Source organism: Dama dama, chromosome 13 (genome assembly GCF_033118175.1).
Source record: "Dama dama isolate Ldn47 chromosome 13, ASM3311817v1, whole genome shotgun sequence".
Classification (NCBI taxonomy): Eukaryota; Metazoa; Chordata; class Mammalia; order Artiodactyla; family Cervidae; genus Dama; species Dama dama.
The window spans coordinates 76610756-76624631 of NC_083693.1; the positions used below are offsets into that span (position 1 = coordinate 76610756).

At 61.7% G+C, this 13876-nt stretch overlaps 2 gene segments (V, D, J or C); both read right to left on the bottom strand.

The window, feature by feature from the left end:
* Positions 1–13537, bottom strand: part of LOC133068313 (immunoglobulin heavy constant gamma 1-like) — a 68318-nt gene extending 54781 nt beyond the window's left edge. The window contains exon 1 of the C gene segment in view: positions 13436–13537.
* Positions 1277–12670, bottom strand: LOC133068309 (Ig mu chain C region membrane-bound form-like). The segment is given in 7 exon segments: positions 1277–1549; positions 1651–1766; positions 3788–4120; positions 4250–4564; positions 4819–5151; positions 5228–5554; positions 12512–12670. Coding segments are annotated over 7 exon segments (1569 nt in total).
* Positions 13538–13876: the final 339 nt, after the last annotated feature.

A 13876-nucleotide genomic window follows, 5' to 3' on the forward strand; every position in this document is an offset into this window, starting at 1 on the left:
ATGAATATAAGTGAGCAGTTGATAGGCTCCGAGTGAAATACATTCAAACGTGCTGACAACTGCCAGGAGCAGGGAACGGACCCCCCGTGGGGCCCCAGAAGGAGCCAGCCCTGCTGACACTTTGACCTTGGGTTCCTCCACCACACTGGGAGAGAGCCTGCTCCTGCCGTTCACGCCTGGCCTGTGCTTCTTTGTTGTCATGGCCCTCAGACACTCCCACAGGTCCTGGCCTGAGCCCCTCGGCCTGCGTGAGAGCCCCTGCCCTGTCGCCTACCACCCCCCTGGCCCGCTGGAGGCACCCTGTGTGCCTTGGAGTCCCTCACTGAACGTTCCCCTGCCTGATGGGTTGGGCTGCAAAGGACTCCGTTTAATCAGAAATGCCTTCCTGGAGCCTACTGCCAGGAGGTGGCCTTCTCTGGGAACCACGTCCACTTCCATTCCCTGGGAGAGTCACTGTCAGGCCCCTGGCAGCCCCACGAGAGGCATCCTGGGAAGCCCCAGTCCCCCTCTAGCCCCTGAAATCACCTCCCTGGAGAGCCAGGTCACCCTCACCCGGCTCCATCCTCTGGCCCCCAGGGTCTTCTCTCCTGCCCCACCGCCCACCCCCACCCTGGCCGTTGCTGCCATAGCTAACCTGGAGCTCCCAGGGGCCTGAGCATGCCACCGCCCCTGTCAGCCCCCACCTGGACCCGCGCAGCTTGTCTCCGAGGGCTAATTCCCTGCTCCCCTGCCTTGCCGCCGGCTGCCCCCTCTTTCAAGGCCTTTCCTCCGTGCTTCGCCAGTCCTGCACCCTCCCTACAGTTTCACCTGAGACTTCCTTTCACCCTCCGGTCACCGTCTGCTGGCCAGCAGGTGAGGTCTCGCACTCCCACAGGGCGCAGTGTGGCTGCACATACACCAGCCCTCCTCCCGAGTCCCTCCTGTGCACACCACGCGCACCCAAGGGTGGACAAGCCCTCCATGGTTGGGATGCCAGGAATGATGGCAGAGAGGGACAGGGTGTCCGTGGGGCTTGTGGCAGGGCCCTCACGGATGCACACAGCAGCCCCAGCTCAGGCCACCTTGGGAGACCAGTCTGGGGATCCTCTGCCACTTGGCCATCTTCCTCTGTCTGGACCAGCCCCAAGACGCCACCCTAGCGCATCGCCACTGGCCTGGGAGGAGACACACATCCCTTTCCCATCTGTAATGGTTCAGTGCTCAGGATATGCAGCACACAGGAGTGTGGCTTGGGGTAAAAAAAAAAAAAAAAAAAAAAACCTTCACGAGGAAACGGTTTCATAAGATAAAGTATACTTGTTTATTTCAAGGCCACAAATGCAACATTGCAAAGCAGGGCCGGGTGGAGCCTATGACTGCGGGCTCCAGGCTTGGCCATGGCAATCAGCTGCACCGAGAAAAGCCAGTTTCTTACAGCTCGAAGCTGGAGAGGACGCGGGGAAGATTTCAGTACAAGCAGACAAGCCACACAGGCCAGGGACCCGGCTCCAAGGCAGCCCCTCTTGTTCCGTCTCTGGTGCCCCATGTTCTTGGCTGACCATCACTTCACCTGCAGGCAACAGAGACAGTGTGAGTGGGTACAGGGGCGCCGGGGGCCTGCAGGCCTGGGGCTCGGTGGTCTCACGCCCTCCCCAGGGCCAGGCGGCCTACCTTGAACAGGGTGACTGTGGTGCTGTAGAAGAGGCTCAGGAGGAAGAGCACGATGAAGGTGGAGGCCATGGTGTTGAGGTTCTCGAAGCCTTCCTCCTCGGCGCTCACCTCCCCCTCTGCGGGAGACAGGGCACAGGGGTCAGCGCGGCCGAGCTGCCCGCAGAGCCCACCCTGGCCCCCTTCAGCTGCGCTGACCCACCAGAAGGGCTGGGGGAAGGCAGAAGTGAGTGGGCAGGCGAGCGGGTGTGTGCCTGCCTCCCCGGCACCCCCGGGGTGGCTGGGAGCTCCAGGCCTTGTCAGGCAGCGTCTCGGCCAGGTGCAGCAGGCCCCTGGCCACCTGATTCCACAGCCACAGGGGCAGAGTGTGGCTGAGGCTGAGCCAAGCAGTGACCCTGAGCACCTGGCCCTAGGAGCGCTGGGGTGGCAGAGAGCAGACAGAGCACACACATGTGCACAAGGGTGGGGTCTCGCTACGCTGGAGGTGGGGGCGTGGCCCCTCTGGAGGATGCAAGGCCACTTGGGGCTGACAGTGGTGGTCGGGCAACCTGTCTCTGGTGGTTTGGGGTGGGCTCCCTGGCCAGTGAGGACAAGCCCTGGGGGCAGATAGCTGCCTGTGACAAGGGGCCCATCCCTCTAGCCTCCGTCTCTCTCTGTCTTGGAGCCAAGGCACTTACGAGAGAGGCCATGTGGGGCCCGGGCTGGGGCCAGGGCTGCAGGACTCACAGCTGTGGGATCAGGAGGTCAGATAGACATCTGAGGCCCAGGGAGAGTGACACTGGGACAAAGGCTGAGGACAGTTACCTAGGTCTGCAGCCGCTACACTGATGGGCCCTTGGTCCCTAAAGAGTCAGGAGTGTAGGGGAGATTGGGAGTCAGCCTGAAGGGGCACTGGTGTGGTTGGCAGAGGAGACCCGCTCGCCCGTCGGTTCAGTGCCCACCGCTCCAGGTTCACGTGTAGCCCTGCAGCTGCCTACTCCACGGAGGGCCTCCCAGGCATGGCCTGCTCTGTCAGGACGTGCCTGACTCTGTCTCTTAACAGGGAAAGGGGAGAGCTGGGGCCCTGCCACCTTCACAAGGGCCTGGACTGGGAGAAGCACCCCTCCTGGACATGGGCTGGGAGTTTCTCTGAGGAGCTGCCTCTGGCCAGGCCCAGAGTGGCCCTCCACGCACCCTGCTCCGGGGCTGGGGCTGGGGGCTGCGCAGGAGTCCAGGCTAGGCCGGCCCCCAGATGCACCTCCAAGCTGAGACAGAGGGACAAGCAGAGCATGGGCATGGGGCAGAGGGGCTCCGCCGGGCAGGGTGGCGAGTGACCGCGGGTGTGCAAGGGCTGGGGGTGTGTGAGCCTGGGTGTGTGCAGTGTATTCACATGTGTGCACGAGCATGTGTACATCTGTGCGTGTGTGTCTACATGTCTATAACTTGTCCTCATGCATGCATGTGTGTCTGTGTGTGTGAGCGCCCATGGGCATGTGCCTATGAGTGCCTGTGACTGTGCATGTGCGTGTGGGTGCGCGTGTACATCTGTGTCTGTGTGTCCACACTTCCATGTGTCCATGTCTGTGTGTGCGCCTGCTCACCCAGGTCCACCACATACATGTCTGTGTCACGTGTGCCCATGTCTCTGTCCATGTGCGTGCATGTCTGCATGTCCGTGCATGCGTGTATGCACATGCGTCTCTCTGCATGTATGTGTGTGACTGTGTGCATGTGTGTGTTGCACACCCGTGTGCCCCCAGTGTGGCCATGGAAGCGACTCGAAGTGCAGCGAGCATGGGCTCGGCCTGCTGTGAGCATCCCGCAAGGAGCACCGGGGCTCCCAGGCATGGGTCGGAAGCGAGTTGGGAGGCAGGGGTGCGGATGGTGGAGGGTGGTCTGCAAAGTGAGGGCAGACAGCCATGGACCCAGCAGCGAGAGCTTTGCTCACTCACAACCAGCATCTTTTGAATGGATCTTTTTATTTCTAATTTTTATAAAATGCAACATCTCACGCATCGACATGGTTAGTTTGCACTCATGCACACACACAGCGGCGATCACCTGGGGGCTCTGACCCGGCCTGAGCGGGCAGCCAGGCATCAGTAGCAGGTGCTGGCCGTGTCAGACATGACCAGAGACACGTTATACAGGGTGGGTTTACCGGTGGACTTGTCCACGGTCCGCTCGGTGACCATGTGGGGCAGGGCCTCGTGGCCCACGACGCAGGTGTAGGTCTCCCCTTTGCTCCAGTCCTCCTCGGTCACTGTCAGGATGCTGTGCACAAAGTACACGCTGGGGTCCTGGGGCTCGGGCGCTGGGCTGCTGGTCACGTACTTGCTCTTGGTCACGGGCTCCCCCTTCTGCAGCCACTGCACGAACACGTCTGCAGGTGCGAAGCCCTTCACCAGGCAGGTGACGGAGGCTGACTCCCGCAGGCTCAGCTGTTCCCGCGTTGGAGGCAGCACATACACGGACGGTGGCTTCATGGTGACATCTGTGGTAGGGGAGGGGGTCACAGTGGTGAGATCGGGGAGAGCAGGGCCTGGAGAGGACCCTGCTGTCCTCAGACCCTGGAAGCCACGGGAGAGTCCCGGTTGGAGGGCAGGGGCAGAGTCGGGCCTACCTTTGGGCTTGGAGATGGTGTGCTTTTCGGGAAAGGGCAGGTCCAAGTGGGCCACCGTGCACGTGAACTCCTCTCCGGACTCCCAGTCCTCCGAGCAGACGGAGGCCTCGCCCCTGGCGCTGAAGGTGTCGTTGAGGTGTCTTTCAAAATAGGTGTGGGTCTCTAGGGCTTTGCCGTTCTGGCGGGACCAGGTGATGTTCAGACCGTCATAGGAGGCCAGGTTTGTGACCAGGCAGGAAAGCTTGGCTGACTTCGTGAGGAAGATGTCGGCGAAGGATGCGGGGATGGTGAAGACCCCGATGGGAGATGTTTGTGCTGGAGGTGGGAGAGAGTTGGTTGGAGTGAAATCAGGTGAAGGAAGAGGTCCGCCCGAAGAGCAGGGGCCACTTGGCTGAGTCCCCTGTGAGCCTGGGGCCCTGCTGGAGGGGCGCCGGCCCCCAGTCACCTTGCACAGCCCCTCCTGCCCTTGGCCGCTCTGGGAAGCCAAGGCTCAGGAAGCAGCTGGCACATCTGGGGCAGTGTCTGCGGACCTGAGCGTGAGCGTCCCCACCCACCAGGGCTGCACTCACTAGCATCACACGAAGAGGACGCATTCTTCTGGAAGGTTTCCTTGTTGTGCTCCACCTGGCAGGTGTACACGCTCTGGCTGAGCCAGTCACTCTCCGTGATGGTCAGCACGCTGTAGGCCCTGAATGTTACGGGTGAGGACTGTACAGTCTCCACCTGGCCTTCAGAAATGCCAGTCACCATTCGCCTGCCATCACGAAACCAGGACAAGGAGATCTGTTTGGGGCTGAAGTCAGTGGCCTGGCAGATGAGGCTGGACTTGCTATTGCCATTACCAGAGAGGCTGTTGCGAGGCGGGACAAAGACACTCACGACGGGGGGCAACACTTCCACCTCTGTAGAGAAGAACAAGGGGTCAGCGGGGCCTGGACCCTCCCCCTCCCCCCCAACCACGGGACGAGCCCGACTCACTTGCTGCGGTCACCCTCACGGTCTTGATGGTCTTTCCTCCCTTGGGGTGCTGGACTTCACACACCAGGTAGTCATCCGGCTCTTGAAAGATGCTTGAGGAGGGCAGGACCACCTGAGAGGAGGCCGACCACAAGCCGTCCCTCAGGACTTCGGGGAAGGTCCAGAATTTCTCACTGCTGACCGTGCTGTTGTTCTTGAATTTCCAGGAGAAGCTGACAGAATTGGGCACGAAGTCCTGGGCCAGGCAGCCCAGGGCCACGGTGTTCTCGTCAGATGGGGAGCTCACACAGGACACCAGAGGGAAGACTTTCGGGTGAGATTCACTTGCTGGGGACCCGAGAGAGGACACAAGAGAAGAGGGGGGTGAGAGGCGTCCTGCTGGTTGGGGGTGCAGGCAGCTCCACCTTCTTTCTGGGACAGCGGAGCGGAGGGCACACTCAGCCCTGCCAGCCCACTGTCACTGCCCCCGGCTCAGCCACTTGGGGCCTGGCCCGGGGTTCTGGGGTCATCAGTGAGACTGATACACACTCAGGCCCCTAGTCTTCAGCACAACCAGATCACTGAGGTCAGCCCACTGTTGACCAGGACAGTCCAGTGGGGTCAACTCAGTCCAGCTAGACCCACCAGCCTCAGTGGAGGTTAACTGGATGCAAAGCATCTCAACAATTAGCCCAAGTCAAGCCAGCCCAGTGGGTCCACTTCTGTTGGCGCTGTTTCAGCCTACCATGGTTAACCCAGCATACCCCAGTTCAGCCTAGGCTAGCCCAGACCAGCTCAGCCCAGCTCAGCTCAGTTCAGCCCAGTTCAATCCAGATGAGCCCAATTTAGGCCAGCTCAACCCAGGTCAGTTCAGCTCAGCTTAGCTCCACCCTTTCAGGCCAGATCACTTGCTCAGTCAGCTAAACCCAGTTCAGCCCAGCTCAGCTCAGCCCAGCTTACCCACTCTGCTCACCTCAGCCCAGCCCAGCTCAGCTCAGTTCAGCCCAGTTCAATCCAGATGAGCCCAATTTAGGCCAGCTCAACCCAGGTCAGTTCAGCTCAGCTTAGCTCCACCCTTTCAGGCCAGATCACTTGCTCAGTCAGCTAAACCCAGTTCAGCCCAGCTCAGCTCAGCTCAGCTCACCCACTCCACCCAGCTCAGCCCAGCCCAGCTCAGCTCAACTCAGCCCAGCTCAGCCCAGCCCAGCTCAGCCTAGCTCTTCCACTCTGCCCAGCTCAACACAGCTCAGCCCAGCTCACTCACTCCACCCAGCTCAGCTCAGCTCACTCACTCCACCCAGCTCAGCTCAGCTCAGCTCAGTCCAGCCCAGCTCAGCTCAGCTCAGCTCAGCCCAGCTCAGCCTAGCTCACCCACTCTGCCCAGGTCAACTCAGGTCAGTCCAGCTCACCCAGCTCAGCCCAGCTCGGCCCAGCTCAGCCCAGCTCATCCCAGCTCAGCCCAGCCCAGCTCAGCCCAGCTCAGCCCAGCTCAGCTCAGCCCAGCTCATCCCAGCTCAGCCCAGCTCACCCAATCCACCCAGCTCAGCTCAGCTCAGCTCAGTCCAGCCCAGCTCAGCTCAGTCCAGCTCAGCCCAGCTCAACTCACCCACTCCGTCCAGCCCAGCTCAGCACAGCTCAGCTCAGCTCACCCACTCCACCCAGCTCAGCCCAGCTCAGCTCAGCCTAGCTCAGCCCAGCTCAGCCCAGCTCACCCATTCCACCCAGCTCAGCTCAGCTCAGCTCAGTCCAGCCCAGCTCAGCTCAGCCCAGCTCAGCCCAGCTCAGCTCACCCACTCCGTCCAGCCCAGCTCAGCACAGCTCAGCTCAGCTCACTCACTCCACCCAGCTCAGCCCAGCTCATCTCAGTGTGGCTTGGCTCAGACCAACTCAGCCCGACTCAGCCAAGCTCAGCTCAGCCCAGCTCAATCCAGCTCAGCTCAGCCCAGCTCAATCCAGCTCAGCTCAGCCCAGCTCACCCCAGCTCAGCTCAGCCCAGCTCACCCCAGCTCAGCTCAGCGCAGCCTAACCCAGCTTAGCCCAGCTCACCCACTCCACCCAGCTCAGCCCAGCTCAGCCCAGCCCAGCTCAGCCCAGCTCAGCCCAGCTCATCCCAGCTCAGCCCAGCCCAGCTCAGCCCAGCTCAGCCCAGCTCAGCTCAGCCCAGCTCATCCCAGCTCAGCCCAGCTCACCCAATCCACTCAGCTCAGCTCAGCTCAGCTCAGTCCAGCCCAGCTCAGCTCAGTCCAGCTCAGCCCAGCTCAACTCACCCACTCCGTCCAGCCCAGCTCAGCACAGCTCAGCTCAGCTCACCCACTCCACCCAGCTCAGCCCAGCTCAGCTCAGCCTAGCTCAGCCCAGCTCAGCCCAGCTCACCCATTCCACCCAGCTCAGCTCAGCTCAGCTCAGTCCAGCCCAGCTCAGCCCAGCCCAGCCCAGCCCAGCTCAGCACAGCCCAGCCCAGCCCAGCCCAGCTCAGCCCAGCCCAGCCCAGCTCATCCCAGCCCAGCCCAGCCCAGCTCAGCTCAGCCCAGCTCAGCTCAGCTCAGCCCAGCTCAGCTCAGCCCAGCTCAGCCCAGCTCAGCCCAGCTCAGCTCAGCTCAACCCAGCCTTGCCCAGCCCAGCTCAGCCCAGCCCAGCTCAGCTCAGCCCAGCTCAGCCCAGCCCAGCCCAGCTCAGCCCAGCCCAGCCCAGCCCATCCCAGCCCAGCTCAGCCCAGCTCAGCCCAGCTCAGCCCAGCCCAGCTCAGCTCAGCTCAACCCAGCTCAGCTCAGCTCAACCCAGCTCAGCTCAGCTCAGCCCAGCTCAGCTCAGCTCAGCCCAGCCCAGCTCAGCTCAGCCCAGCTCAGCCCAGCCCAGCCCAGCCCAGCTCAGCTCAGCCCAGCCCAGCTCAGCCCAGCCCAGCTCAGCCCAGCTCAGCTCAGCTCAACCCAGCCTTGCCCAGCCCAGCTCAGCCCAGCTCAGCCCAGCCCAGCCCAGCCCAGCCCAGCTCAGCCCAGCTCAGCTCAGCTCAACCCAGCCTTGCCCAGCCCAGCTCAGCCCAGCCCAGCTCAGCTCAGCCTGGCCCGGCCCGGCCCGGCCCAGCCCGGCTCGGTTCAGCCCAGCCTGGCTCAGCCCAGCCCAGCCCGGCCCAGCCCGGCCCAGCCCAGCCCAGCCCAGCCCAGCCCAGCTCAGCTCAGCCCAGCTCAGCTCAGCTCAACCCAGCCCAGCTCAGCTCAACTCACCCACTCCACCCAGCTCAGCTCAGCCCAGCTCAGCCGAGTCCAGTCCAGTTCAGCCCAGCCTAGCCCAGCTCAGCCCAGCTCACCCGAGCCCAGCTCAGCCCAGCTCAGCTCAGCCCAGCTCAGCTCAGCTCAACCCAGCCTTGCCCAGCCCAGCTCAGCCCAGCCCAGCTCAGCTCAACCCAGCCTTGCCCAGCCCAGCTCAGCCCAGCCCAGCTCAGCTCAGCCCAGCTCAGCCCAGCCCAGCCCAGCCCAGCCCAGCTCACCCCAGCTCAGCCCAGCTCATCCCAGCTCAGCCCAGCCCAGCTCAGCTCAGCTCAACCCAGCTCAGCTCAGCTCAACCCAGCTCAGCTCAGCTCAGCCCAGCCCAGCCCAGCTCAGCCCAGCTCAGCCCAGCCCAGCCCAGCTCAGCTCAGCTCAGCCCAGCCCAGCTCAGCTCAGCTCAACCCAGCCTTGCCCAGCCCAGCTCAGCCCAGCTCAGCCCAGCCCAGCCCAGCCCAGCCCAGCTCAGCCCAGCTCAGCTCAGCTCAACCCAGCCTTGCCCAGCCCAGCTCAGCCCAGCCCAGCTCGGCTCAGCACGGCCCGGCCCGGCCCGGCCCGGCCCGGCCTGGCTCGGTTCAGCCCAGCCCGGCCCAGCCCAGCCCAGCCCGGCCCAGCCCAGCTCAGCTCAGCCCAGCTCAGCTCGGCTCAACCCAGCCCAGCTCAGCTCAACTCACCCACTCCACCCAGCTCAGCTCAGCCCAGCTCAGCCGAGTCCAGTCCAGTTCAGCCCAGCCTAGCCCAGCTCAGCCCAGCTCACCCGAGCCCAGCTCAGCCCAGCCCAGCTCAGCCCAGCTCAGCCCAGCTCAGCTCAGCCCAGCTCAACCCAACCCAGCTCAGCTCAGCCCAGCCCAGCTCAGCTCAGCTCAGCTCAGCCCAGCCCAGCTCAGCTCAGCACAGCTCAGCTCAGCCCAGCCCAGCTCAGCTCAGCCCAGCTCAGCTCAGCTCAACCCAGCCCAGCTCAGCTCAGCTCACCCACTCCACCCAGCTCAGCTCAGCCCAGCTCAGCCCAGCTCAGCCCAGCTCAGCTCAACCCAGCTTACCCACTCCACCCAGCTCAGCCCAGCTCAGCCCAGCCCAGCTCAGCTCAGCTCACCCACTCCACCCAGCTCAGCTCAGCTCAGCTCAGCCCAGCCCAGCTCAGCCCAGCTCAGCCCAGCCCAGCTCAGCTCAGCTCACCCACTCCACCCAGCTCAGCTCAGCTCAGCTCAGCCCAGCCCAGCTCAGCTCAGCCCAGCTCAGCTCAGCTCAGCCTAGCCCAGCTCAGCCCAGCCCAGCTCAGCTCAGCCCAGCTCAGCCCAGCTCAGCCCAGCTCAGCTCAACCCAGCCCAGCCCAGCTCAGCTCAGCCCAGCTCAACCTGGCTCAGTCCTGCTCAACCCAGCCCAGCTCAACCCAGCTCAGCCCAGCTCATTCCAGCTCAGCCCAGTCCAGCTCAGCCCAGCTCACCTGCTCAGCTCAGCCCAGCTCACCCGGTTGGCCCAGCTCAGCACAGCTCAGCACAGCTCAGCCCAGCTCAAGCCTGCTGTGGGTGACCCAGGGCTGCCCTCACAGACCTGAAAGCCCAGTGGTTCCGATGCAAAAGGCTAGGATCCTGGACCCGTGGCCTCTGTTAAAGCCTCTGGTCTGTGGACACTGCCCAGCTGGGCTCGTCCCTCCCAGCCTCTTCCCCCTCTCCTCCTGGGAGCCCACGCGCCCCTTCCCCTGGGCGCCCGATGCCTCCATCCCCGCCCCAGCCCTTCTCCCAGCCCTTCTGGCCCTTCTCCCAGCCGTCAGTCACTGCCACCCTCCACTCTGGGTAAAAAGCTTGCTGGTGACTTTAGCTTCCCTACCGCATCTAACAGGCCAAGGCACGTTTGCCACCCTCAGATGGAGGCCCCGTCTCTGCTGAGTGGGCAGTGCTGCTTCTCTGGGAGAGGAGAGCCTGGGCACACGTGTGTTCCTGGGGCCTGGCCGACTTGGGCACACACCGTGGGCCCGAGTTCCTGCCCCAAGTCTCGAAGAGTCCTGGTGACTAACTGCTCTCTGGCAATGTCCTCATTAAAAACCATGGGAAATGCATCTTATCTGAACCTGCTCCCAATTCTGTCTTTATCACAAAGTTCTGCTGAGAAAGAGGATACTCTCTAGCACACAGCAACCATCTGAACCCCAAAGCCACGTTGACCGCTTAAGTGTAGATGCGGGAAGTGATCCCTGTGGGTGTGAAGTGACCCGACCTCACACGCAGTAGGTAAGGACAGATTCCCTTTCAAGTAGAAACAAAAACATCACATATAGACTTCCTGGGGCAGCGAGTCTGGCTGCACCGGCTCCTGCCTCTCACAGCCCGGCGCCTGGCCTCTGGCACGTCCCGTGTGCTCTCTGACCTGGGCGGATTCCTCAGAATCTCTTTGCTGAGCTAACTCATGACCTGTCCACTGGCCTGGCAACAGAAGCCAGGCCCGCACGTCCCCAGCTGCTGGCGGTCCCAGGAGACCCCCAGCCTCGGCGGGCCTGGGGACCCAGAGCAGAGACTGTCCCTGCAGACAGCCCTGGACCCTGCGGACTCCACCCCACTGGGCGTCCTCTCAGTACGCCAGCTAGCATTGCAGCCAGAGTAACTCATGACGAACGCCCACGTTTCACCCAAGTCTGTCTTGAGACGGGCACCCGAAAGGCGGCCCTGAACATTCTGCAGGGAAGGACCTGCACTGAGAGAGCTGCTTCATCGCCAGGAGGGAGCCGGCCAGCTAAGACTGTGAGCACACTCACAGGGTGCACGGCGCATGCACAGTCTCAGCTTAACTACCTTGAAGGAACAGCTCGTTAAAGAGTACAAACGCATTGATAAAATGCACCTAAGACAATCTAATTTCTTAAACATCTACTTTGAAAATGAATATAAATTAGCAGTTGATAAATTAAAGCTTAAGTAAATTCAAATAGTTAAAAGAGGAAGCTTCCAGTTTCTGTCAGCATCTGCGCCTTATTTTAGAAATGCAAATTAGCCAGGTGTTGTTGTGCTCAGTGGAACACTTTCGGTTCTGTAGGGCTGCGCAAAACCAGCCGCAAACCACCTCTTGGGAACCAGAAGCTATAAATTTACCAACTGTGTTTTCTTGCTTCCAAAAATAGACTCTCAGCTTCCTGCCACCTGCTGCAGGTGGTCAGTCCTGCCTGTGGCCATCTTGACTAACTCGGGGCCACCAATTAAATTAAAAAAATAAGCTGAATTTATCATTCCCCAAACTCAGCCCTTAATTGGGGCCGAGGGCCGATGGAAACTCGTTATTACTTTTCGGCCAAACTTGCACCCATCGCAACTCTCCAAAGCCATGATTCACAGTAGTTAATTAAATGATAAAAATATAAAATAAACATCTCTCTATTTAAAGTTGCAATTTTCCAGACCATCAGGAGCTGCTCTGAAGATGCCCTGTCTTGGTATTCGCAAGCACACCTCCTCTGGTGAACGGCTTTTCTTTCTCTTAGAGTGGCCTCACAAAGCCCAGCGCCCGTCACCTCCCCAGGTTCTCCCTTTCAGGCGGCTGGGGCACCCCTCTCTTGCCACGATCGGGACTCTGCTTGCCCGTCCTCACCTAGACAATTCTCTTCCTACCCAATAAAGAATTTTAAATACAGTCTAGGGCAGAACACACCTCGTCCAAGGAGGGCATTCTCTCTGCCCTCCGCGTGTGGTATTCCTGAGGTTCTAAGTCATCCATACACGTTCCTCCATAGATGCTAGGACCGCAGCAAGTTACCTTCCACCGTAGCCCAAGCTGCCCTGCCGCCAAGGGGGTCCTGGGACTCCCCTGCTGGTGGCCCTTCCCGCCCAAGCCCCCTCTGAATGCCGGCGAGATTCTGATTTTTTAAAGGCATCAGAAAACAGAGACTGAAATGCCTAGGGTGACTGGTCCCCTCCTGGCCAGTCTGCCCAGTCCCCTGAGGCAGGGGAGGGGGGGTGGGGGTGGGGGGACATGGACACATTGGAGGACCAGACAGTGATGTTCAGAAAAATCTCATGAATAGGAGAGAAAACAAAGGCCCTGGATGGGCCGCTCTTACCTGAGGAGACGGTGACCAGGATCCCTCGGCCCCAGACGTCTATACCGTAGTAATCACAGTGGTCATATCTCCAGCCTCGCCCAACAAAAATCTCAGGGGCCCGGCAAGGCTCGAGCTGCCCAGGCACCCACCCCATCTCCAGGCGCCACAGGGACACCGTCAGTCAAAGTCGCTTCTCTGTGATCCTCTGCTGGCCCCGCTCCCACCTGCCTGCGCCAGACACTATGTCCCATTCCGGCCCCCAGAGGCCCAGACCACTGCCTGCCTGGGCCAGCTGACCGTGAACCACAGACTCCTAAGTCCAGCCTCGAGCAGCCGCCTGCCCCAGACAGCGATGGAAGCCCCTCAGTCCTGCTCAACTCAGACAGCCAGACCCGCCAAAGGAGCTGCCTCGAACCCACATCGCGGAGTCCTTGGGGTGGGGAGGTCTGGCTCTGCCTGTTTACCAGAACCCTCTCCCCAGCCCCCTTTCTTGACCTCCAGAGTGCCCCTGGGTCTCCCCAGGTGCAGTGAAGTGGGTTGTGAGGGCTCAGCTGAGCAGCCGGTGCCCAGGGGCCCCTGACTCAGTGCTTGAACCAGTTGTCACATAGTGACACTGATGCTGGGACCCTGGGCAAGAGCTAGTGGCCGGCTGGGACCTCCAGACCACCTCACCTGTGGCCCCATGAGGCCAACACAGCTGGGACCTTGGGAGTCCAGAGCCCAAGGGTGCCTGAGGCCCCCAGAGAAAGCCCTGTCTGCAGAGCTCAGGAGGAGAGGGTGCCTGGAGACTCTGTTCCTCGCCGCTGTAAGCCTGGGCCCCTGGCCCCCCCCATCTCAGACCCCCGGTTGCCCCAGGCCCTCTAGACCAGAGACCCTTGATTTCCCCCAAAGTGCACCAAAATTCTGAGAGAGAGTGAGGAGAGAGGGTTGGTGAGGACTCACCTGAGGAGACGGTGACCAGGATTCCTTGGCCCCAGTTATCGATATAGTCACAGTGCCATGGGTCCCGTTAGGGGCTGTGCAAAAACCCACAGCCTGGCATCCTCTGCCCCCATGCAAAGCCAGGCCCCCAGGTCCACAGAGCCCACTCTGCCTGACTGCGTTCCACAGGCAGAGGCCCCACCTCAACAGGGCAGACAGGCAAATGGCCTCAGACTCAGACCCCCTGGGGACAACGGAGGGCCCACCACAGACCAAGGGTCCTCTGGACACTTCTTCCCCAGCCCAGGACAGAGCGGGTAGAGAGCTGTCTCACCTGAGGAGACGGTGACTGGGGCACGCTGGCCCCAGGGGTTAAAAGCATTGCCAAGGGACGCAGTCCTGGCTGCCCCCAAGACATGAACCCTTGGGAGGCCAGGCCTGGGGGGCTCCCCTGACCTCACC